Raw genomic sequence first — 27,115 nt, 5'->3', positions numbered from 1 at the left:
GTCAGGCACCATATATGGTGCCCAGGTCTCGTGACATCATGTGACATCATCAGGGATGGAGATGTGGAGACCCTGATGTCATAGTAAATGCAACCTGCTGTCGCAGTTAAGCCCATAAGCCCATAATTATCATTATATATGGAGATCCCTGATGTCATCAATATTGGCCAGCAACTTTACATCTGAACTCAAACCCTTAGATCTCCATATATGGATCAGAACCTGTTCTGACATTCCATATGTTGATCCTTCCCCATCCATCCTTCCTCTTCGACATCTCCCTTTTGACTGATACCTGTCCATTCAATCTCTAGACGGGTTATTGGTGCAGCCGGTGAAGAGTTCTCAACAGGCCCGAAAATTAAGGCCCAGCCCTACCTGGGCCTTCATCAAACCCTGTACACTCAAGAAAATGTCCCCGCTACCACCCTTAGATCTCCATACCTGTTCTGACATTCCATATGTTGATCTGACCTCATTAAACCCTGTATACTCACGACATGCTCCTTATAATTATTATGGCCAGTACAGAATTAATTCCATGTTGATCTGACCCCCCATGCCAAAGCGCCAGCGCTCGCCCAGCAGTCTGCCGTCAACGAGACAGATGCGTGCACGTCACCTCGCCCTCAGGCATCTTACTGGTATAAGGAGCTCTGAGAGCTTCCTGCTACTGTCTTTACTTTCTGTACTGTATATCATTCCTGCACTTCCCCCTTCCTTCCTTCCTTCCTTCCTTCCTTCCTTCCTTCCTTCCTTCCTTCCTTCCTTCCTTCCTTCCTTCCTTCCTTCCTTCCTTCCTTTCTTTCTTTCTTTCTTTAAATCCTTTAAGTCTCTTTGTGTTGCACTCTTTTAGATCCACGGAATCGAGCGTTCAACCATTAAGAAACATTTAAGCTAGATATCGCAAGTAAGAAATGAATACCGGTAAATGTTTAGTAACTTCAAAGCAAAAAGAGTCAAGTACTGTGGAGGCATGGCGAGGTGGGACTATGAGGAAAAGGGTCCTTAGTCATTGTAGAAGGACAGTTTTTACCAACGATGAATTTGAATACACGATGCAAGAGGTTGTCTGCGGGTAGCTTTGCCCACACAGACAACACCATTCAGCAACATCTTTTCAAACCGTCCTGGTTGTATTATGACTTCCACACCTTCTTTTAACACTGGATTTCATCACAAGCGTGCTTTAGCCTAATTTATACTTAGCCAGAAACGATTTTCAAGCTAACAACGCAACGCAATTAAATTATGCTTTATACTTTCCATGCACACTCACCACTATGTACAATGACAAATACACAGATATGTCCGAATCAATTATGTACATTACGCTATAATAAAAAACAACACTTGGCAAGCCTCAAGATTGATTGAGTCAATAAAAGCTCTCTTTCATCTACAGTATATAATTTACAGCATTTACGATGTATCATAATTGACAGGTACTTTCAATAGGCGATAAGTGATGAATGAAGACGATTATTGCGCTATCCTCATGGCACGGGCGCATCCACCGCAGTATCTAAACATGACAGACAGACAGACAGACAGACAGACAGACAGACAGACAGACAGACAGACAGACAGACAGACAGACAGACAGACAGACAGACAGACAGACAGACAGACAGACAGACAGACGGGTTGATAAAGACAGCTTTGAGGGTAAATTCAAGACAGTGACATGGTAATATTATATTTAACTGTGTGATCCCATGCAGGATGAGAGCTTACAGTACCTCTGCGTGTAATGATGCCGATGACTCATTCGATGACCTGTATTGACTTGTGTGCTGCTGTGGTAACGTCGTTGACGAACAGAGCCTTGGCCATCCCCAGCTGCACATGTTTAAAATAGCAGAGCAGACGGACATGTTTAATATTTCTAATCAGATTACATCCATAACCGCCGTCTGGCTTTCAGACATGATGACGTCACATGGCAGCCAAGTCTATGGGCGAAAAGTGGCAGATGGGCTATTTCCAGGCACGTGACACCATTGTACGACGAAGTATGAGCATTTCCGCCGCAGTCTGAAAACCCACCTTTTCAGACTCCATCATTACCCTACCCCCTTAGATAGCACTTCTTGTAGACTTAAGATAGCATTTGATACAGACTTATAGCATGTTATGTAGACAGCGCTATAATTGCATTGTATATAGTCATAGCACTTCATAGTACATACTGTATGTATAGCATAGTATAGATGTATAGTTTATATGTATAGTTTCATTATATAGATATTCCACTGTTACGTTCTTAGCTTACGCATGTTTCATAACTACTTTTTATGTATGTAATGTATTGCCATGCATATTGTTCTTGCTTAATGTAAATCGCTCTGGATTAAGAGCGTCTGCTAAATGCCTAAATTGTAAATTATTAATCTATCTTCTTCTCACCCTTCACTGTCCCTCAGCAACTAACAGACGAGTGAGGAATGAGAACCAGTCTCACAGGATTCCTGCGGGACTGTTTCTGTGCCCAGAGTGTGGGTGGGACATTGGGGAGGAGGGGAGAGAGGGCCAGGAACGTGCCCACACAAACCCTACTGTACGTACAGTACTGTAGTACATCAGTGGTTCTCAAAAGTTATAATTTCAAGGGTCCCCAGTTACAGACCTGTAAGGGTTCATTCCGGTTCAATCATTTAACTGGGGGGCCCTGAAACCCCACTTTGAGAAGCACTGCATTCAAAACACCTGCACGCACAAACACGCGTGCATGCGCACACGCGCGCGCGCGGCGCACACACACACACACACACACACACACACACACACACACACACACACACACGCACACACACACACACACACACACACACACACACACACTTTAACTTGTGTGCTGCTGCAAGTTGTGTTACCTTTTTTAGAGTCCCCTGCAAACTCTTCTCGTGCCATATGCTGTAGAGCACTAATGCTGCTGCTTTACTGCCTTTAGGATAAGTTCTGAAGAATGAAAACAGACAGTAGGGGTCAGGGAGGAAAGGGGTGGGACGGGACAGAATGATATTGTGTTTCTGTACAAACAAACAAGAAATCGGTGAATGTTGCAATAGAGTGGCATTTTCAATACGAAGCAAATTAACAATTTATCATAATGAGCCACTCTTGCACATTGTCATATTATGCACACTGTCATGGAATTCTGGATCAACCAGCAATCGAGGAACCAGGAGTCGAGACAATGTCTAGGTGGTGATGGTTATTCTATATGTACACGATATCATGGATAGAAGTACAGTAGCACTCAGGTCGGTGGTACGGTAGTTCTGCCAAGGAGCACAGCACATGGATCAGCTGAAGCGGTTCAAAGACAAGCTGAACCATAGCACGGCAGGCTGGAACCAAAACAATACTATTAGACCTAGTGGAGACATCTAGGGCTCCATCGTACGTCATTCTTTATCCGCAAGTAATAAATATTTTCCGTGAATTACGCATGTAGGAGCTTCCACTGTGCGTAAACGTTATCTTGCGGCCACACAACCCATTATTCATTTTGCAGACACCTGTATTTGCGGGTGGAGCTGTGTCTGCAGGCGTGTCAATGCGCTTTCCCTATATTTGCTATCTTATGCACACAGGTTTAGGACAACGGAAAGTGCCTTTTCAAACCACCCGTAATGCCAATCCGTTTGATAAAAGAGTGTGCTCCGGAGTTGGAGCTGCCTCGGCTTGATGTATGCATGTTGCAAAACATTCACAGCTCAGAGGGCTCGTTCTGTCTCTTCACAAATCTGTGATTGTAATTTTCCTCTAATCAGCAGAGTGTAAATTCCTTGTGCTCATTGTTTTTAATTGTCTAGTCAAAAAAGTTATTAGATTTGTACCAAGGCGCACTGTGCACAATTCCCTCGTTCAGTTTCATCACCTCATCACCCCATTACACAGCAAATATGTAATGGATTTCAAATAATGTAAAATTCCCCATAATCAGTAACACGTAGCTGATACTTGTGTCAACCAAATGAAAAGCAATTAAATGCTAGATGGGTGTCGTTTCCAATGTGATTTCGCCATAGTCCAGTGCAAGTCTATTTCATTAATCGGATTTCCCGGACTTCCGTTTTCGCTTGATACCGTTTCATTCAGAGGCAGTATACTTGCGAAATTTACAGATTACACAGCCCTTTGAAGTTTTTTAAATGGTCCAGATTTGAGCGAGCTGTGAGTCAATGAAATGACGTGTGTTTTGTGCGGTGGAGAGAAAAACACGGGAGGGGGAGAGCAGCAAAACTTAGCAGTGTTGGTCGTGGAGTGGATGGCAGAATAGTCAGATACTGGACACAAAACAACCCTCTGTATCTAAAATAAATGTATTCCAGGCAGCACTGTTACTCTTCCATAAGGCAAGATCCAGGGCATAATGGATTATGTCACACTGATTGGATTAAGTTGCGTACGATTGGATTAAGTTGCGTAACGCCCAAACCACACCTATGCATAATGTAATGGAGGTGTTTTAAGGATTTAGGTGGTGGCACAAGATAGCATTTTTTACGGGGGAACACCTCTTACACAATACTAAATCCCAAAATGAAGGAGATAGGGCTCCTGGCGCGAGATGGAGCCCCTAGGCTCTTACAAACTACCAGATATTTATAATGTATCATATAAGTACTATAAGTGATGGTAAATTATAAAGGTTAGTTATAAACAACCCTGTCTGTCTGGCTATCCTTCTACCTGTTACAGTGTTTTTAAATATGACATAACTCAATATAACTCAACAAATTCTGGTGAGTATTGGTATTACAATGTTCGGTTCCACTTTACAATAGTTTGTAGGGGTCGCTGCATTAGGCTACCATAACGATACGGCAGGTTGTTGCACTGGACTGCCACTACCAAAACACACTGTTGAAGTTACGGGGTCAAGTCTTACTCGTTTTCGCTGATGTCGGTCAGCTTGGTCACCAGCTCGTTGTTGATGATCTTCTTGCTGACCTCGGGGTCGACGGGCAGCAGGCTGCGCACCGTGTAACACGTGGCCGCGATGGTGTCGTCACTCTTGCCCATCTCTTTGACGCCGGCGGTCAGGCGAGTGGCCAGGTCCGGGAGGAGCTGCCGCGCTGATGGACAGGAAGACACACACACACAAAGTACACACACACACACACACACACACACACACAAACAGTACACACACAGACACAGTACACACACACACAGAGAACTTGAAAAATGTATATTTTGAATTTCCTGAAAAAAAAACATTTTGGAGTTACGTGGATTCTTTCCAACAGCATAGCACATTGGTTGGCTATTAAAAAAAATGCACTTCTACAAGCTCAAAATCGTGAAAAGCTTCACTTTTTGAACTCTTCCACAACATTTTTTTATTTTTAGAAGGACCTGTATATCCAAATAATGCAAAACATTGTTTAACTCAAATCTTAGGCTACAATATATCAGTAGACAGTAGGTCATAAAGAAGTCTCATGAAAAATGTGGTGCTTTTATCCGTGTCGTTAACGGTCATTTTGCTAAGCAACCTGACTACATACATACCCAGGGAGAGCTGGAGGCTGCTGGTCCGAGACAGGTTTCCCATCAGGGACATAGCGGTCTTCTGCAGACCCTGGTTGGGAGACTGGATGAGAGGGGTGATGTAATGCATAGCCCCCAGCTTCTGAACCATCAGCTGGCTCATGGCATTGGACCCCTGGAAGGTGAAGCAAACCCAGGACGGGTGACAGACAGGCCAGGTCATTTCTCCTTCATAGTTACTGTAGTGGTCTAGATAACAAGGTACATCAGAAGCTATTCTGTAACAAATGTGCAATCAATTCAAATTTCAAATGGTTTACTCTAAACAACAGTCTGGCCACACACGACTAGTTAGTTTGTGACTTTCTCACACTATCTGCCTCCCTCTCAAACATCCATACACAAAAGGACTGCAACTATCGATATCATCTTAACAGTTATACTACTGTGCTTGTACATCTGAGCTTGTAGATCTGTGTTGATCCGTTTAATGAATTACCCAGAAATGTGGATTATTCGAGTAACCCATTTCTGGGTAATTCCTTAACGTATCATCACAGATCTACAAGCTCAGATGTACAAGCACAGATACAACAACACAGCCCAAAATGTGACGGTGTTGCGAGATTGTAGATCAGTACATTTTCTGTGATTTTGAAATAGCTTTTTTATTTTTTTATTATCGATTAAATTGATTAGGTGTCATTAATCGTTGCCTCTCACCGGCCCCTTGGTGGCAGTGAGGTTCTGCAGGGCTCCACAGCAGGCCTCCAACGTGGCGTCTTTCTGGGAAGAGCTGATCAGTGTCAGGTAGGTCTTCAGTGCCTTAGGATGGCACAGCCAGTTAACGCCCGATGGGTTCTTAGTGTCTTCAGGGTCCTCCAAGTCAACCTTAATCTGAGAGGAGAGGAGAGGTCAGGTGGCATCAAAGCTTCAGGATTTAGTCAAGACATTGGAAGTGTTTTTAATAATAATAATAATAGTAATAATAATGCAAACTGTACAGTAAATATGAAATTTGAAAGCATGAAATGTAGTGCGTTGGTTTTCCCAAGGCAAGCATCGTTAATTGTGCCAAAGCAATTCCACAACTGGTGTGCTAGAAGAATGCAAAAGGATAAATGACATACTCCTACTACTCTGTGTGGCCAAAGAGTACATGGGGGCATAAGAAAACAACAAAGAAAAACAACGTTATTGGGGGAAAAACACTAAGAAAAGACTAAGGAATAAAATCAATAAAAACTGTAGCTTGGGAATACCATATTGAAGAAGTGGATTTTGAGGGCGGTTTTGAAGGTGTGATGGGACTTGTCGGGGGAGTGCATTCAACAGTGTCGGGGCAGCAAAAGCAAGAGTTGTACAGTATATGGCCCTAGGTATGGTACTTGGTCCGTCACCAGGCCTGAGGTATATAGCGGGATGGGACATTTTGATTTGATAAAACCCTGTGATTCCTCACCTCTTTGGGGATCTTGCTGCTCTTGGCACTGAAGCAGCCGACGGTGGAGTTCTTTTTCACTCCGGCAGTGTCTTCTGGTGGATAATACTTTGCAAAGCACTCGGGGGACTCGACCTCCAACTGGTAGGTCAGGTTATGGAGCATGCATGCACAGTTCTCCACAGACTACATGGAGGAGAGGAGAGGAGAGGACAGGAGAGGAGATTAATGACTTTAATAAGAATGCATGTGGTTTAGATTCTAGAAACCACATGCATTCTAACCCGTTGTTGAATGTCATATAATTACAACAATCCGTAGATGTTTTAGCATTCCCACGGTAAGATGAATCATCCCTGGAATCTGGATGCAGGCTAGACAAACTCCAGTGCACCTCCAGTCAGGTGTAAACTAAACAGCATGTTTATTTAGCACTCATCAAACAACACAGTTTCATTATGCCAGCATGTGCCTGTTTTAGCCTGTTTTCAGAACGGAGCCTGTATAGCAAGTGCTGGATTCAAATGAGAAAATAATACAAACACAATTCTGTATCGAGAAAGAACTAATGCTTAACCACTTTCAAACTTGTGTCCCTATTTCGGGCGTATTATCAAAATGTCCACAATCTTCAAAAATAGCAGATCTCCAAGCTTACAGTGTGAATCCTTGCTCATGTCGTTGGGAGGTAATTGTAGCTATTTTAATCCATTTTGGGCGGGAACCCCCTTTGGAGCTTGTAGGTCTGCTATTTTAGAAAATCGAAGAACGACATAGCTTTTTCAGAAAACTTTCAGGAAGTAAAAGACATTTTTTTAATCTGATCTCAGGTAAAAATGGGTTAAGTATATATATGGCTTACGTGGTTATGGCAAGTTCTCAGGCTAATCTTAATGGCCCTCTAGGCAGTTATGGACTATAGGTTCACTACTGCACTGTCTTACTACTACGTTATGTTTTTGTTTGGTTCAGGTTTTTCAGACACGCTTTTCTAGCTTGTGGCAGAATGAGCAGACGACATATAGCTGTAGTTTTTTTTCTTCTTAGCAATTTGTTTTATGATTATTAGGCGGGGTCATGGAGCATGTTAGGCGTCTTAAATGCCTTGGAACTGGAATCCCAGTCAACTATGTAGAGAGACAGACAATGCACACACGTTGTGTGTGTGTGTGTACAGAGCATGTGTTTGTTTTTGCAGTCAGATGGGAGGGTATTGGTGTACTCTATGGCCTCAGGGCATGTCCTATGATGAGGACAGATCATGTGAGAGAGAATGCAGAGCGAACACATTCTGAGGTGCATCCAAACACCAGCAGATGGATCCACAACAACAGCTAGCAGGGGTTTGTTATGAGATCACAGCTGCTGCTCTGGCCTCTATTGAAAAATAACAGATCAGTGAAGTGAGCCACCAAATAATTGGCAAAATACTAAGAGTTTATTGATAATATAACGCAAAATCCTGCGTTTTGGGGCCAAACAAATAATTAGAAAGAAGAAAGAAATGGCAGGGTACAACACTTTTTTTTGTTTTTTTTCTTTCTAATTAATTGTTCGGCTCAATTTTTTCAAAGTTGGCTTTGTCCGAGGCTTTAAAGGACTTTAAATAAATAGTTTTTGAAATTCTCTTCTGGTGCCCTCGTCGTTCTGTAAGGGGGCGGGTCTGCGACGCTCTATAACGACATGGCATAGGACGATAGAGAAGGAGCTCCAGCAACAGCATCAGAGCTGGGGGACCACAGAGAAGATGGCCAAAGACACATGCAAGTGGAGAAACATTGGTGCTTCCCTATGCGCCAGCCGGCGGAATGTAAGTATAAATAAGTAAGTAAGCTGTAAATGCATGCGGCTCACCCATCTGATCACTTCACACGACAGCTTTTGAGATTTTAAAGTAGGCCCTGATCCAAAAAAAATGTTTTGGCAATGCTCTCCTAGTCCTTAGTTGAACGGGGTCCCCCAGGGCTCTATCCTAGGCCTGCTCCTTTCATGCCTCAACACCAAATCTCTTCGCTGAAAATAGCCCATCTGTCACGCAACATGTTGGTAGCTTGTAGATCGGCTATTCTTGCAGAATGTTTGCCTCAGAATAGTGAAGAAAAGGTTTCATGTGGGGACAGTGGGGCAGGGGGCAGTGACTCAGGGGTAGAGTGGCCGCACAGGAACCAGAAGGTTCCCAGTTCAAACCCGGGGCCCCTAATTGCTCCTGATGAGCTTGCATGGTTTCCTCCGCCATCGGTGTATGAATGTGTGTGTGAAACAATCTATGTAAAGCGCCATGGCTAAAAGTGTTATATGAATGCAAGATGTACCATGTGGTAGTTTGTGAAAAGAAAATGACATTTAGTGAGACACTGCATACCGGTATAGTTCAGTATAGAAATCACTACAAAGGCAAGACAGCCAATCTGTAACTGCAGTAATTACAGGGCATAACGCTTCACAGTTAACCATTATAAATTCACTTTACAGGTTACATAACCTAATTAGACTCACTGCCTACAGCTACTGTATGACTACTGAAGATTAGCTTTAGCACACAAAGTGCAATATGTATACATACATGTATGTACATATTATTACAAATTACATTATTACATAATGTACACATTTCTACACTCTGAAGGACCTTGTATAGATCTGCCATTCTGTCACTGAATAGCCACCCCAAAATAGAGTTCAAGTGGTTTAACTATCACTATTCTCCAACACACACGTGTGATAGTTGGAGATAGGCTGGAGGGAGTTGGTTTGGGTGTGGAGTGGAGTGTAGGCTGTCTGACGTGAGACCTTGTGGGTTTCTCAGACTAGGTGTGGACTTTATTACCTTGTCATCTGGATTCTCTTCTGCCACACAAGACTCCACGTAGCTCATGATGGAGTCGATGAGACCGCGGCAAGCTCTCATGGCCTGTCTCTCCTTCATCTGTGCACAGCTCAGGTTCCTGCGCACGCACACGCACCCAAACACGCACGCATGCACACACACACAATTGTATTACTATTCTTGTGAGGATATCAAAGCTTTTTTTTACGTCAAATTTGTACATTTTTAACCCTCATCCTAAAGCCCAAAAATCTACAAGCTCACAACGTGTCATGCTGGGATGTGTTTTGAGATTGTAGATTGGCTATTTTCAGTGCACGCTACACACACAACCATAAAAAGCGGAGAATAAATTGTCCGCACATTATCTACAGTATTTCTCAAATTCTACTATACTTGCGGGAACATTTGGCACTAACAAGTGTAGCGATACAAGTACACACACAGCTCAAGGCAGTGTAAAATTAGATTTCCAATGGGTGCTCAACAAAGGCACACAGACTGTCACTGGAGTGATCATACGACATGTGTTCAAAGCGTACTATACTGGGGACAGGGTGTCCTCACCGCAGGCATCCAGTGGCGCTGAAGTAGACGTCAGGGTGGATGTTGTTGTTGGCGCTGCTGTCTGACCAGCAGGTGAACGGCACCACCACGCTCTCCGTCAGCACAGGCAGGGCTGTCGCTATCAGCTCCTCCTTGAGTTCATCGGCCGAGGACAGGTTCCACAGCAGACCTGACGCACAATAATATACAATTTAGGCATTCAGCACGCTCTTAATCCAGGGGGATTTAACAGTAAGCAAGGAAAACACAAGGTAATACATCAAATGCATAGAAATAGTAATCTAGGGTTTTAGGTAAACTACAATATCATCAATCATCAGTCTAAGCAGACACTGCCAGTTAGTCTGACAGGCCCATAATTATATTAAGGAGCACTGAATCAAGTAAGAGCACAGTTAATTTTTTTAATAATTGGCTGGCGAGGTTCTGCACTGTGTGGAGCTCACATTTCTAGTCTACTATCGTCTTAACCACTACATACTTTACTGACCGTGGTCACCCAGTTGTCCAAATCTCTTTGTCAATCTACAAGCTCACAAAGTGTCACAAATCAGCTGCTGTACTTTCACCAAACGTTTGCCTAATTATGGGACTAAAAACAAACCAAAAACACAGAAACCTTGAGCTCTCGCTGTCCCGTGGGCATTTTCTCTACCTGTGAGTTGCCTCTGGGTCTCTGTGGAGTCCGTCTCCTTCAGGAGCTTCAGGGCCGAGGCGATGCCTCCAGACTGCTGGACCTCCAGCTTGTTGGTCTGGTTCCTGAACACCAGGTTCCTCAGGGCGGCCGAGGCACTCTGGGCCACGTCAGCGTTGGGGCTCTGCAGCAGGGCCACCAGCAAGGGGATGCCTCCGAGCTCCAGGACCTGTGGAGGGCGTGCGCGGAGAAGCACCGGGTAAGATTTCAACAGAATAAAGCAAGTGGAAGGCGCTTCAATACCCACAAAATCGAAACGTAAATACTTTAGTGAAATGTGTGTAATATTCGCTGTCGGGCAGAAACCTTGGATGTCCAAAACGTTTAGGGGAATTGAAAAAAGTAGGTAAAACTCATGTAGTTATTATTTAGTTACAAGCTTGTGTTAATACTACTAAAACATACAGACACACTTTGGGCATGTCATTACAGATGGAAACATTCTAAAAGAATTGCAAAAAACTAAAAGCAGATCTACGATACATCCAGATCTATTGTGAGCTTGTAGAGCAGCTACATATTCCCCATTCTTCAGTGTGACACTGTCATAAAACAAATGGAGATACAAGGTTTCTGTGTGACATGTGGCACTTCCAGACATGGCATTGGTCACACAGACAGGCCATGAAGATAGACGAGATAAATGAGGTCCTCCCATTCCCTCAGGGAAAGGATGTACAAAAGGATCAACATGATATGAAGCACAGGGGGGGAAATAAAGTACCTTTACCCGTTGCAATTCTATACACAGTTCTGTTGTGTAGCACTTGCCCTAGCCTCGACGAACCTACAGGCTTATACAAAGCCTAAAATATGGAATTTAGATAGGATTTTATGACATACAGTATATGCAAATTAGATAGGATTTTATGACGTTATTATAGACAGATCATTATTGATGTGGCGTTCTATAGCATTCTATAGTGTTTATAGGTTCAATAGTGTTTATAGTTTATACGGTTACACCGATGATACTGTAGGTTATTAATTTACTTATGACCTAGATGACTATTTCTATGCATTTGTATATGTGTAATTGTGTATACATATACATGTGTTATGTATTACCATGTGTTGTTCTCGCTTATTGTAAATCGCTCTGGATTTACAGCATTCACTGGTAAAAGAGACTGTGCGTGCATGCGTGCGTGCGTGCGTGCGTGCGTGCGTGGGTTCGTGCGTGCGTGCGTGCGTGCTGCCAACCTCCTGTTTGGGGGGCTCCTCCTTGAAGGTGGCGTGCTGGATGAAAGACGCCCCACACAGCTGGTAGTTCTCCTCGGCATGAGAGAGGAACTCCACGGCCTCCTTCAGGGTCAGGTCTGACATGTTCACCCTGCACACACAATTTGCTATTTAGGCATTTAGCAGACGCTCTAAATCCAGATCATGAATCATACGTAAATAAGAACCTAACAGTGGAATATCTATATAATGAAACTATGCATATACACTATAGAGTGCTATGTCTATTTAAGTTACATAAGTTGAACCTTTGCATATGCCTGTAAGGTTGTCGAGGCTAGGGCAAGTGCTAAGGTAAGTGCTATGGGCTAAGAGCCTAAGATGGAGTCTGAAGAGGTGGGTTTTCAGACTACGGCGGACACACACACAGTCAGGTCCACACAGAGACAGGCATATTCACCCTGCACACAAAACACAGCCAGGTCCACATGAAGATGAATGGGTGCTGGGCAAGCCTCTAATTTCTGTTTTGGGTCTTGACCCAGGGAATTAAAACATGAGTGAGCTGCTATAAAAAATACTTTACGGTCAATTAAAGGTCTTTACACCCGTTTTAAAAACCTTGATGGAAGGTGCAGTTCTGAGACAGACTCACTTATTTACTGCACTACATATACAACAGTACTGTAAGTGGAAATTAACTCACGATTGCGGCTCTGTCTTTGTGGTCTTGACCAGCGACAGGACAGACGGCGGGCGGCCGCTGCTCTTTGTCGGGGCGCTGACGGTCTGCACCGGGCCGCCGTTGGGCATGGTGTAAGAGCTGTAGTGAGCCTCACTCGTCTGCATGGTGGACTGCTTGCTGGACGAGGACTGTTTGGCCCTCTGCAAGAAGACCATGGAACTTAGATCGCTGATTCAATTTGATATACCGTACAATATAGGGCATGGGCCACACACAGATCCCCATCCGATCTATACTGTAGAAAAACCTTCAGGTTCCATTTGGTTCCACTCTAAGTATCAATCTTTTAGCTGGGGGAGCCCCATGGCTCTGTGGAACCCCTTAAGGACCCCGGGGGTAGTGACTTACTTAGATTATTTCATAAAGAACTTCCAATGATTATGCACATATAATTATAAGGCAGGTATGCTTTTGCTGCCGAAAATAATTTAGGCCTACTGGTAAAATGGAAGTCTCCAACTTCTCCATGTTTCAAGAGATGGCTCAACGAGATGCTCTACATCAGGGGTTCTCAACCCGTGGGTCGCGACCCCTTGGGGGGGTCGCCAAAGTATTTTGGGGGGTCCCCAAAAAAAGGGTTTTTTTGCAACTGAATGCCTGGAAAATGGAAATGAATATAGTACACATAGTACATGCATACACCTTCCCTAATGATTATATCTGGTTTCAGTATTTATTTATGGTGTATCGTCTCTATTATTAAGGTTATTGTGGGGGTCGCGAGACATGGCCAAAGCATTTCCGGGGGTCCCCAGCCAAAAAAGTTGAGAACCCCTGCTCTACATTGATAAATGGAACAAATCCGTCATGACGGACAGAATACACAAGCAAAAAAAAATCCATTTGTGGCGACTCGAGTGCGACTCGAGTAAGAGTATTTAACTCGAGTATATATATGCTATATATGCTTAGATGATTTCTATTTATATTAGGATAAATTTGTGCGACTGTAAAGTGGGGAAGAGACTTCACTTCCGTTTTATATTTTACTCATGATCAGAGCTTCCGTTGCTCCAGACTGTATGACGGAAGCGTTCGAGAATTGCGAGAGGCAACAGTCTGGAAACGAGAGACTATGTATTTGACAAAATAATCTAAATAAAGTATGCAAATACAATAAAAAGTCAGTGAAGCTGATCTATATGTATGTGTGTATAAAACTAAACGGTCACCATTAGATAAATAAATAAAATAAATAAAATAAAAAAGTCAGTGAAGCTGATCTATATGTATGTGTGTATAAAACTAAACGGTCACCATTAGCAGTGATCTATATATGTATGTGTGTATCAAACTAAACGGTCACCATTAGCAGTGCAACACCGGGAGCAGCAACAGGAGACGTGACAGCAGGAGATGCAAGAAGGAGGGGAGCCAACGGGGCAAGTGGCGGTGCCGCGGCCAGTGGCGCCCCCGCCAGGTGGGGGTCAGAGCGGCTGGGCTTCAGACCGTTGGGCGGCGACGGCCAGTTGGACGTGCTGAAGCGATGGTCCCACTGGCCCGATGACGTGCTGGCTATCCTACGGCCCATCGTCTTACAGGACACAGAGCGCGCTTTCTGATAGTTCCCCTAGAGAGAGAGAGAGAGAGAGAGAGAGAGAGAGAGAGAGAGAGAGAGGAGGAGGAATAGAGAGAAAGTGAGTGAATGAGTGAGTAAGAGAGTGGAGAAAGATGGGGGAGGTCAGGAGAAAAGTACTCACACAAAACGTTAAGGTTTTAGAATATTTTTTTAACTATGCCATTTTGGAGCCACTTTCTTTAACTAACACAAAGAAACACGCACGCACGCACACAACATTTTGCAGGATCCGGTTAGGAATAACCAAACCGAATCCATCCACTTTAGACTGCTCTCTGAACAACTAATTCAACCTGCCTGTTTTAGATCTTCTCTCAAAATAAAAATAGATCAGCGGATGTACAATGTACACATATTATATCTCTGCTGTCGGGAGGAAACCTCATAACTCCAAAATGTTCATTTTTCAGGAAATGAAAACAATATTTTTTTCAGGAAATTAAGAAAACCATATATTTTTAAAACAAAGCAATACAGCCTCATCAAAGTTGGTGTTGTAACTTTATATATTGTCAATTACTTCCATGAGAGGGGGAGAGGTGGTGGAGTTAGTTGCTTTAGCAGACATTTTTGAGGGTCCAATGGAGTTAAGAGGTTTTGTCCAAAGCACTTTTTATTACTTTCCATTGGTTCAATATTTTCGAAACAACACACAGACGTAAAGGGTGTTCAATAGCACTGATTCATGCCAAAAAAATCAAAAACCTCAAAAATGAAGTTATGAGTTTTCCTCCCGACAGCAACGATATTATATACATTATCAGCTTTTATTTCCCTGGAAGAAATGTAAAGTCATGAAGTCAGAAAAACAATTGACTAGGCGATGGTGTAAATGGAGCTAAAATTCATATGAGGAGGATACAGGAATGTAACTGGGGGTCCTCCTCAGCATGCATAACTACATGAATCTACAGTAGCCTGCATGTAAATGTATTTTGTACTTCTTTCTGATCATAGTCAAGTGCTAACATGTACATGTTGAGGAGAATGAGGCCTGGGAGCCTTAGGGAAACACCACCACATCATATCATGTCTACTTTTCCTGCTTCAATTGGTAACGGTTAAACCACACAAACCAAGCCAAAAACCTTGGTGGAGTCATGGATTCAAACCTGAATTTTGACAGCCACATTAACACAATTACACAGATTAAAGGACTTAGCAGGATTTATTGAAACTTGTCCATGCGTTCATCTTCAGTTGAAAGACAAATGCAGTGGAGTCAGAATGTTGCTGCCCGAGTCCTTCCTAACACAAAAAAAGTGGATTACATTGAGTTCTTAGATCTTTACACTGGCTGGTACGTACCGGTATGTCAAAGAATTGATTTAAAATGTTTATGATTTTAAAGCACTGCCCATTGAATGGTTTAGGGCCAAAATACATGTGTGATTTTGTGAGATATCATGAACCAATCCAGAAGTCTTGGGTAATCTTGGAAATGTTTGTGTCTATAATCTAAGCTAAACAATGTTTTAGTTTTGGTTCTAGGGAAAGCAGCTTTCAGGTTCACACACACAGTATAGGCTATGTGGAACAAACTCCCAGAAAACTGCATGTCTGCTACAACTTTCACTTCTTTAACATCACAGCTGTTTGCTGCTGCCTTTCTTTCTTTCATTTTCTTGACTAAGAATTTATTTACTTTCTTTTCTTCTACACTCTCTTCTTTGTTCCTCTGTTCCGTCCTGAATAGGTATTTCCTGTTAAGGAGATAGGTCCTGTTAAAACATGTTTATTTTGCTTATTGTTTTATGTACAGTAAAGCACTTTGAATTTCCTTATTGTTGAAATATGCTGTACAAATAAACTTGCCTTTCCTTGAAGAGTGATCATCACCAAGTACCACAAATATATAAATTAAGATCTGAACCACCCAACACAGTTCTCATTCTGTCCACAAGGATATTATTATCAACTGTATCAAAGGTGGCGCTGATGTCTAAGAGAACATTTGACCTCACTTTCTCCAGAATAATTCCAGAGGATTTGAATCTTTCTGAACTCACCAGGTATAGTTCCCAGCTAAATGATGGAGAGTTGGTAACCAAATGGACCCTTATAGATCTCTAACTCTAGACTCTAGAGAGTCAAGAGTTTAAAAAAAACAACAACATCTGCATTACTTACTTTACAACTAGTCAATTAGAGAATTGACTAGTTGAATTGTTATTTTGATATTTGCCTGTTATCCCTCCTATGGTACCAACATCAATACAGCATGGAATTGTGGACAAAATCTTATTCAACGAAAACAAACGAAAACTATTTGGGGTCTGAGAGGATAAATCTCATGGTGGTCCGTGGCTCAAATGCCGAATAAATAATGGACATTGACATGAAAAGGATTGAAAACCACTGACATGTCATACAGAAACGGTGCTGGCAGCCAACAGAACCAAACAAAAACTATACACCTGTATTAATCTAAAATCACAGTAGGGCCTACATATCTGGAGGCTTCTAAACCAGCAATCCGGGTCAGCGAGGCAGAAAGTAGGTAACCCATTCTCCACAAGAATAGCTTTCACAGAAGCCCCTGTAACACAAGATGGAGAAATTTGACCTCGCACAAATACCTTTGCACTTCCACTATGTGTTAATGTTAATGGCCACCTAATATACCGCGGCACACAATCAAAAAGACTCATCTTGACCGAGGTAATATGATATTTGCCATTTGTTGTTACAAGCTCTCAAACTGTCATGCTATATGACAACCAGTGTCTCTCAGTGAGAGCTGAAACAGTTTCTCACAGTGTGTGTGTGTGTGTGAGTGTGTGTGAGTGTGTGTGTGTGTGTGTGTGTGTGTGTGTGTGTGTGTGTGTGTGTGTGTGTGTGTGTGTGTGTGTGTGTGTGTGTGTGTGTGTGTGTGTGTGTGTGTGTGTGTGTGTGTGTGTGTGTGTGTTGAGACAAGTCAGGGACTCCACCCTATAAACCGGTCTGCCCAAACCTGATGCTCTCTCTGTGACTTTGCTTGATATAAACATTACTCCTATGCATTACTCCTAAAGGCTTTCCGATAGATATACAGGCATATACAGATATGCCTTGCTAATCCAAAGAGATTGGCTATTCCCCTAATAATGATGAGTCCTTCTCACAACACTCCCCCATTCCATTGGCTCGTTAAATCATTAATTCGTTGAAAATAATAAGTGTTGGTACAGTACAGTAGCTTTTCAAAACAGCTAACTATAAGTACATGAAATTCCCATTTGGCAGCGGGACGCCGCGTAGCATTAAGGAGGAAGTCTGTGCCATGGCGATAAAGGGAACGGCCACTTTCTCTTACAACTGTACAACATTAAAAACATGAAAAGGCCGACTTCGCCCATTTTCAGCCTATCTTCATATAAGTGGATATGCGGTGAGATGTTAAGATATGCCATTAGGAATGTGCCAAATTGCCAGTGTGTTCCCAGGTCATGTTGATTGATACTGCATTGTTTTCACTAGTATATGTATGGTGCAACGAACAGTGTTTCCTGTTCCAAACCAAACAGGCTGTGTTCAGTGCCAGCCAAGTGTCAACAGTGTTACTCAGGGTTTAGACACAAATGTGTGAGGGTGGAAACCTTGTAGGACTATGTCCAAAACGATCAAATGCAGTTATTTTTTCTCTTCTGAAAGTTACAATTATGGGGGTGAATTTGCACACTTTCAGAACACTAAATTCTTATGTGCTGAGCAAATACAACCAGCATGGAAACAACAAGCCTGAAATCGACAACAAATAGAACCAGTGGTTCAATTCATGTCTTATTGTTTAGACTGTGAACATGGGGCGGCAGTGGCTCAGTAGAGTGACCGGATGGAAACAGCAAGATTCCCAGTTCAAACCCAGGCTCCCCCAGAGTCGAAGTGTCCTTGAGCAAGACACCCCTAATTGCTCCCGATGTGCAGGTTGGTGCCTTGCATGGTTTCCTTCGGCATCGGTGTGTGAATGTGTGTCAGTGTGTGACTGTGTGTGACTAGAAAATCTGTCTTCCATTGGCATACTTGCATTTCTCTAGCACTTAAATGTAACATTGACCTATAGGGCATTATATCTATTACATCCGTACTGTGAAATGAGCTTAGAAATCATGTGGGATTTTGGATAACAATCGTTTTTTTCAAAAGTTAAAACATTGCCAAACATGTTCAAAAATATTCAATAATAGCACAGCTTGTAAAAAGGCTAATTTAGCTCATTGTCGTTTTTTTTTTTTTTTTTTTACATTTTTGAAGAATTAAGAACAAAATGTATACTATCGTCACCTATCAATGTCGTTTATATTATATATATCATATCATATTTATATTTTGTCCATATGAACCAACCCACATAGTTGCAGATGAAGAACTGCTGACCACACAGTGAGAAATACAGTATGCATGCAGTGATATCATTCTGATGATGATGATTGATGATGTGTGTCTTCATCAGCTGCACTAGCACATTACCACTCTCACTAGACATGTCACAACTCAAAGTCACTGGGTCAAGTCAGTCAGCCCAACCCTGCAGTGCCTGCACACACACCGCACACACACACACAAACATGTCCAAATCCTGCACGCACGCACGCACACACACACACACACAAATAGATCAGTGAAGTCACCCATACTCCTCTGTGAAATTTGAACGACGACCTAGAATTCAGCATCGAGTTCACCGTGCCTCACCCTCTTATAGTGACTATGAGACAAACAGAAGGCCAAAAAGACATGAACCCTTGTGTCGTGTCGTGGCACAAACTTTGATCAATAAGCTCACGAGAAATGTTGTATAGATATATAAATGTAGCATGCAGAGTATAGGGACTAGTATGGCTCAGGAGTGAGTGTGGACGTTTGGGGCATTGGGAAGATTCCCAATTCGCTCCCGGCTCCCCCTGTGTTACCTTGAGCAAGACACTGAACCCCTATGAGCAGGTTGGTGCCTTGTATGGTTTCCTCTGCTGTGTGAAAGTGTGTGCGAATGTACTGCACATTGTAAAGTGCTTTGGATAAAGGAGCTGGACTCCAGTCCATAGTTTGGGCTTGTCATTAAAAGCCAATATGTAAACATGTAGACATTTTGTACTTTTTCCACCGCTGGCTTTCCGGTGTATGTATGGATTACAATAATACAAACATGCTGCGCAGAAGCCAGCAAAAAGAAACATGGAATTCATTCTCAGCAGCAGGGGAACAAGACCCGGGGAGAAGCAGAGAGCTATGTGGACACACTAGAGAGACCCGAGCTCACGTCCCTGAGGGACTTCTAGCACAATGCCTTCACCTGTTCACCTGTGCTACGCTTATACACACTTCACAGGACCGCAGCTGAGGAGGGCTTTCTACGCGCTTGATGTGAGAGAAGCCCCGGGGGCTGGATATACGATCACACACACACTTGTGTAGTCAGACACAGGAATGGGCTCGCACTCAATTCAATGGACGCCAGTGACGCCACGCACTGACACACTATACAGCTGCATGCGTTTACACTGTACTGTATGTACGCATTAGGGCTTTCACCAAACTAGTCGACTACTATAGCCACCACACTGGTGCCAGTAGTCAATTTTGTTCTTTAAGTTTTATTTTTATTAGGTAACAATAACAAGATCATTTCAAGAAAGTACCTCGGCTAATTCATCGGAAATGTATTAATCACTGTTAAGAAATTCTTCAATCAAACTTAACAGTAAATTGATCCACAAAATGTAGATTATCAACTAACCGGTTAAATGATCGAAAAGTTCATCAATGATCAATTAATTAATTAATCAACAATTTGCATACCTAACCTCAGCTACATTGTAAATGAGGGCTTGCCCCTGAACTGTACTCCTCGAGTTCAAATACAGTAAAGGTTATGATGATGATGAAGTATTAGATTACAGTCACCATTGTACTTTTTCCTTTTTTAACAACACAAACACTAGAGAACACTATCTCGCCTGAACTTTTGGCAAACATAGCCGATGTACAACGCAATACAATACTAGCAGACATTGTACAGAGCCCTGTAAATATCTAGGGTTTAAGTGGTACAAAAGTTCAGAATAAGAAACGTATGTCTTTTGATGACAACTTATTATTTAGTGAATCTTTTTGTGTTTACTTTGTTTTTATTCCTTTTTACAGGTTACTTCAGACAAACAGTTCAGTCAAAACAGTTCCGATTTTGTTACCCCCCCATCCAGAAACAGCAAACATAGATACAAAGATCGAGTATATATATTAAGGAAACAAAAAAAGGCACACGAACTAAAAGGCAAAAAATAAAAAATGAATCAATCTAATATATCAAATAATGTTAATCAATAGTAGTAGTAATGTTAGTAACCGCCACCAGTAATCATAATCTCGGGAGGGAGGTGCATTTCGGCCCTGTCATCTCTAGTCCCAACTAGGGGGACGGAGCACGGGGTCTGGTCACCAGTTCCCTCACCTGCCCCTTAAGGGAATGTAAAGTCTTCAACATATGAGATAAACGTAGACCAGGTTCTGTCATACTTCTCCTGTGAGCCTGTGAATCTTTTGTCTGGATTAAGCAAAATCACTACTTTCTTTCGTTTATAAACTGTGATCCAATATAGTGTGATGTTCTGCTTTACAAAAATGCAATTTTCATTGTTACCTAGAATTTACCCATGTGTCTCTCTGCATCTTTATTACATCATCGGTAAAAGATCACATGCTGACTAGTCAACAGCTATTATAACAAATCTTGGGAGACATTTGTAGTCATGAGATATGGAGGGAATTCACTGCTGAAACGTGAAGAGGCATGTACTGTACATCAGAAACTAGTTACGGGTGGATACTGTAGGGGAGAACACTAAATCAGTGGTTCCCAAACATTTTTCCTTGAAGTCCACCCTTCTTACATCTGATAAAAGGTAAGACCCCCACACACACACACACACACACACACACACACACACACACACACACACACACACACACACACACACACACACACACACACGCATGCACTCACGCACGATTGCAAACACTCACACAAGTTCTTGTATGACAAGCTGAAGCTACACGCTTTGGTTTTACTTTTTGAACAAGTTTGACACAATATTTCTGATAATATAATTGCAATGTAACAAAGTGGTTACATTTTTGCAACAATATTACTGTGCTTCACAATGACGTTCCATGTGTGGGAGTATGTTAAGCATTAAGGTTACAGGATTAGATAGCAGATGCTGCATGACAAGCTGGACTGATATCACATTGAGAACATACAGGCAGACACTGGATTTAAAAGCAAGCTATGATTTTGCGCAACATGTTTAAAATGTTGGACTAGATCCGAACTGACAGGGCCTCACTCCTCCTTGACCCTCTCGGACTTGAGCAGGGGCCATCAATATGTCCGTACACGGACAAATGTGTCTGTGGCACCTATTTTCTTTTTTTTACACACTATTATAATGTTCTTATTTTGATCATGAGACCCAATTACTGTGTCCAGGTTTTATTTATAAGAATATGTAACACTTATTTACTACGTCACTATGTCATACTAGGAGTACAACTAGTACTAGTTGGACCCTGTTGCAAAACCCCCTTTGAGTGTTCAAATGGAACCAAATGTTCCATTTGAACACTTTCAGAGTTACACTCTCAGAGTTACACTCTCAGAGTTAACGGCATATTATGGTCATTCAGGGCTAGTCTTTATGTGTTTCTGGTAATATTATTGTCCACTAATTTTGTATGTCCGTGCCAAAAATGGAATTTTGACAAACATGTCCACCACAAGCCAGCATAGCAATCAATGACCCCTGGACCCCTGGTTGAGAAACACGGCACTAGATGAGAGAACTTGTCCAAATAATGGTGAAAGAATGAAAATGGGAAGACAGTAGACAGATGATATATTGCTGCCTCCACAACATGAGCATGACTGTCTGTCAAACAACAATGAATCAGCAACAAATGGTCTCACCATGGGTCTGGATCACATTTCCAATTTTCCAAGTGCTTATTCACAGCAGTAGAGCAAAAACATGCACGCACGCACGCACGCACGCACGCACGCACGCACGCACACACGCACACACACACGCACACACACACTGTGGGAGGAATAAGGTTTGCTTATTGAGTGTCTTCATGACAGGTCATGTGCAATGTAGGGGTGGGCGATGAAGAAAATCAAATATGATATTTTATGTTGGGAACAATATTGTATCATGGCATCGCAACAAGCCAGAGTGCCACAAATCCTGAAGCAAGCAGAGTACGTCACACTAAACCATAATGAACCATAGCATATGGAACATTATTTAGTTTAAAGCTCACAACATGGCACAACGTGTGCTTGTAGATCATTGATTTTTGTTTTTTCTTACATTTGGGAGAATTTTTGACTTACGGTCACAGAGTGAACGAGCAAAACACAATTATATCACATTATCCCAAATCTAGTCTCATATCATGATATCGACATGATAATGATAAATCGCCCAGCCCTACACGAGGGAAGTTGTTACTGACCCTTCTATGGACGCTTTGTAGTGTGTTGTAGTTGCCCTGACTGATGCTTCCGTTGGCTTTGGACGGAGCAAACTTGAAGGAGCCAAACTCTGCGAACACACTCAACACTTGTGGACTCGTTGGACCTGAGGAGAGAGAGAGAGAGAGAGAGAGAGAGACAGAGATGATGACCAAAATGAGAGAGAGACAAATCTGACACCAGATCACTAGGTAACCCTATCGGGTCTATAATGCATTATAATCACATTTATAATGCATTACAATGCACTTATAATCAAGCTTCACAACACTTATAACCAGGTTTATGAAGTATTGTGAAGTGCTGGTTATAATGCACTGTTATAAGATCAGCACAGCACATTATAACTACATTATCAGTTATACAGTGTCTGACAGTTTTTAAATGATTTTTGCCCGGAACACAGACTACAGAAAAAAGCCTGGCCCAGTGTTCGGGAACCAATGTTTTAGAGAAGTTTATCTTTCCGCACCATTAATGACAGCAAACACAGCTGTGTCACACCCATATGGACCGGTGTCGGCATGGCGATTATCAGAAGCAGATAAGGTTCTCTTCATACATACATCCAATCATGCACTTTTAAGTGAGAGAGACATATACAGTCAGAGATAAGGAGATTAAGGTTTAGGGTTCAGTGTTGATTTCGTAGACTAAAACTATGATGAACAATGTTCGTCGTTACCTTTTTTCACTGACAAAAACTAAATAAAACTAAGGTATGATGACTAAAACTAAGACTAAATGCAGTATATTGACAATTTCTTCAACAAATAAAAACTAGACTAACATGTTAGGGAGGGACTGGAGAAGAGATCCAGTAGTACTAAAAGACAATTTATGTTCAAATCTAAAAAATAGACGATCTACAAGCTCACACAGCCTCGCCAATAAGCCAGGCTATCACGTGTTATGTCAGGAAGCTTGTAGATTGGGCTATAGGTTATAAGTTATAGGGTTCAAGTCAACAGAAATGTGTTTGTCTGCTGCTAATCTTCAGAGGCTAATGATGAGGTTATGTCACTCAGTTGTTAGGCGGGTGTCTGGGAACTTGAATCAATCCACCAATGATAGTTCCTCAGCATGTAGCACTTGTCTGTCTTTGTCAGGGGATTATTAATGGGAAATTGCCGTGCCATGCGTTTTGGCACTCACCATTATTGTCCCTAGTAACAGCCAAGTGAAAATGTTTTACTAAAATCTTTGTTTCTGGGGGTCCCTGGAACAAAACATTTTGAGATGGGGGACCGCAGCCAAATACATATTAGTTTGGGGGTCCTTGGCATGAAAAGGTTTGAGAACCAGTGCCACTGATATTTAGCAACATAAGTAGGTTTTTTCAGAAAACTGTTGGGAGTTTAGGATCGGGTCCTCAGGTCTTATTATTAATGGTGATACCAGTGATAGAGCCAGCCGAGAGCGGTAGACAGACAGAACATTACTGATTTGATTTCCAACACACACAAAAAAAGGCTTTACAAAATGACTGGGAGGAGTGTAGAGACCGAGAGAGGTATAAAAACTTAAAAAGGTGACTCATGCTTAAAGGAGAAATTAATTCCCTCTCTTCAATGGGAAAGTCCTTTCTGGCCCCGGTCCAACAACTGTCAGAGATAGAGATCCTGGTAGAACTGCTTCATTCTGTCAAAGAGCCATAAATCACCCCCGATCTGACTCAGTACGCAGTCGCTCTTCATTTTAAATACGAAGCATCTTGAATGGTGATTGGGTGAGAGAAAAACCCCATAACACTTGTGTGTTAGGTACAGTAGATGTTATGTTGCCATATGTTTGTTCTCTCATTTTGTGTAACTTATTTGCCTCTTGGCCAGTTTATCCTTGCAAAATAGACATTCTGTCACAATGTTTTTTTTTATCAAACTGGCTCCGTTTGGCTGAAGCATTTATTTTAAATACCGTAATAAATTCACTGTGCTAACATTTCTCTGAAGAGTCGTTTTCTCACCCAATCACATTCACAATGCAGATTTCTGTCTCAAATTTAAACTAAAGGCCAACTTACCACAATGATGAGCACATCTCCAGAGGCTAGTTCGTGTCATGTTTTCTTATGTTGATGAATTGGCTCTGTTATATTATGTAATATCTGCACCATGACTTATATAAACCTCATTTAGTTTACAGGGTAAATCGTTCATGTTTGCAAATCCTGAAGCTCAAGTTTATTTCTTGGGAAAAACAGCACACTTTTAACAGAACAATTAATAATTAAATACTTTACTTTCCTCTTCTACCCCGGATTTGAATGGTGCAAGTGCTGGCATTTTTTACCATTGAGCTAACAGAGCCAGCCTGCTTTCTGGCCCTATTGTATATTGAGGTTATATTGTATTAACATACCATGCAGATACAGATTTAATTCATTTAAAAAAGTTACCTCATTCATTGTCATCATTGCTATAGCCTACAGTAGAGTATTAGACTACTAGAGTGTTTGTTCAGTAACAGGGTCTGTCTGTCTCTCCAGCTCTTTAAGCAAACAGACAACGCACTGTCTAAGTGTCTATAAACACACGACTACGAAGTATCAGATATAGAGAGAATTATATCAACGTGGCAGAGAGCAGAGGCAAGTTTATGCATATTCAGTTTTCTACTATTTCAATATAGCAGCTACTGCAGTAGCTCAATATGGCCAGTAGGAGGTGGAGTTTGCATGGGTTGAAACTCTGAATAATGTAAAAAGTTACAACAACAACAAACCGTCGTTTTGTCATTTTCATGGAACTGGTTGTTTCGGTGCAACAAGGCTTGCTTTTTATAGGACTAATAATAAATCATCTGTAGGCTATGCATCAGTGTTTTGTTGTGAGTGACAACTCATTGACACGGGGCCAATGTCTGTTTACAACACAGGTATGCACGCACGCACGATCTCTCTCTCTCTCTTACTGGATAATAAAGAAGAATATTAGCATTTTAGCAATAGGCCTATGCATTTCAAAACGCAATCGTATACTCTTGCATTGCACTGCAATAGTAAATGTATATCCTAATAGTAAGCACGATAACAGCCAACAGCAACAGCCATAATAGACAGACAGTAGCCTTATATAATCAGCACTGGAGGAAGTTGTTTTTCCCCATTTCGGGATCGAATTGGTAAAAAGCAAGACACACCTATAGGCGACAGGTGCGTAGGAGAGGGTACGGTGCCCAAAAATGAAAAAGGAATTGGTTACCTTTTCTGTATTTGGGACGTCCCAACTCCCAAATACAGAAAAGTTAAGCCAACGGTCCCGAAAGGGGAGGGCTAGTAGGGGAAATGCAATCAAAGTTGTCCTACTTGAGGGTGAGAGCGATCCGTTCTGTCTGGACTTGCTCCTCTTGATGGTGTGAACCTGGTCCAAGACGCGCTGCTGTCCCGTGCGCAGCTTGTTGTCCGAGGGCAGCGCCAGCGACGTCTCCCCAACGCTGCCGATGCCCATGGCGGAGCGCAGTGGATCTGCTGTCATCCTATTATAAGATACCTTGGTTTGGAGGAGGACAGGACAGGGTCGGGTCCGGTCCGGTCCGGTCCGGGGGAGAGGGAGAGGGAAGCGAGCGACCGCGTTGTTGTTTTCTCCCCCAATTCCCAAGCGCAGAGGAGAGAAGAGGCGCGCGCGTCAAGACAAGGAGGAACTGCTGCAGCTGCCTGCAATGGACGTAGTAAAAGTAGGTGAAAACGTTCCCACTGCTGCTTGCTGCTCGCTGCGGTGGACGCGACTCCACCCTTTGGGACCGTGGACTCCACCCTTTGGGACCGCGCCCCAACAAGGTGGGACCTATGGGTGGGACCGTGGGACGGTGTCAGTGGGTGGGTGGGGCAGCCATTACTGCTCACATATTATGCAGGTGTTGACTGACAGTGATGATGGTGGAAGAAGAACAGTGTGGTGGTCAGAAAAGTACTCAAAATTTTTACTAAGCTCAGTGGCCTTGTGGTTAGAGTGTCCGCCCTGAGACTGGGAGGTCGGGGTTCGATCCCCGGCCGGGTCATACCAAAGACTCTAAATAATGGGACCCAGTGCCTCCCTGCTTGACACTCAGCATCAAGGGT

General features: G+C 42.5%; 1 protein-coding gene across 1 annotated transcript; it reads right to left on the bottom strand.

Moving 5' to 3' along the window:
• Positions 1-825: 825 nt before the first annotated feature.
• On the bottom strand, positions 826-26,758 carry pkp1a (plakophilin 1a). Its single transcript, XM_083769227.1, has 15 exons — positions 26,363-26,758; positions 23,037-23,161; positions 14,268-14,531; positions 12,923-13,101; positions 12,238-12,367; positions 10,996-11,203; positions 10,341-10,509; positions 9,774-9,891; positions 6,968-7,132; positions 6,229-6,402; positions 5,527-5,680; positions 4,901-5,087; positions 2,877-2,961; positions 1,743-1,842; positions 826-1,525 (listed from the first exon to the last, which is right to left on the bottom strand). The coding sequence occupies exons 1-14, from the start codon at positions 26,529-26,531 to the stop codon at positions 1,768-1,770; spliced, it is 2,202 nt and encodes a 733-aa protein (XP_083625353.1). The 5' UTR covers positions 26,532-26,758; the 3' UTR covers positions 826-1,525; positions 1,743-1,767.
• Between the last annotated feature and the right edge of the window lie 357 nt (positions 26,759-27,115).

The sequence above is a fragment of the Protomyctophum parallelum genome, assembly GCF_964188405.1.
Source record: "Protomyctophum parallelum genome assembly, chromosome: 7".
NCBI lineage: Eukaryota > Metazoa > Chordata > Actinopteri > Myctophiformes > Myctophidae > Protomyctophum > Protomyctophum parallelum.
Note: the sequence above shows the minus strand (reverse complement) of the source record. Positions and strands in the feature narration are given on the sequence as shown.

Excerpts from the sequence above, each read along its gene's own strand:
- pkp1a (XM_083769227.1), bottom strand. The coding sequence starts at position 26,531 with ATGACAGCAGATCCACTGCGCTCCGCCATGGGCATCGGCAGCGTTGGG. Across the intron at positions 23,162-26,362 it reads CGGATCGCTCTCACCCTCAA|GTCCAACGAGTCCACAAGTG; the intron begins GTAGGACAACTT and ends CTCTCTCCTCAG. Across the intron at positions 2,962-4,900 it reads ACCGACATCAGCGAAAACGA|AACTTATCCTAAAGGCAGTA; the intron begins GTAAGACTTGAC and ends TTCATTCTTCAG.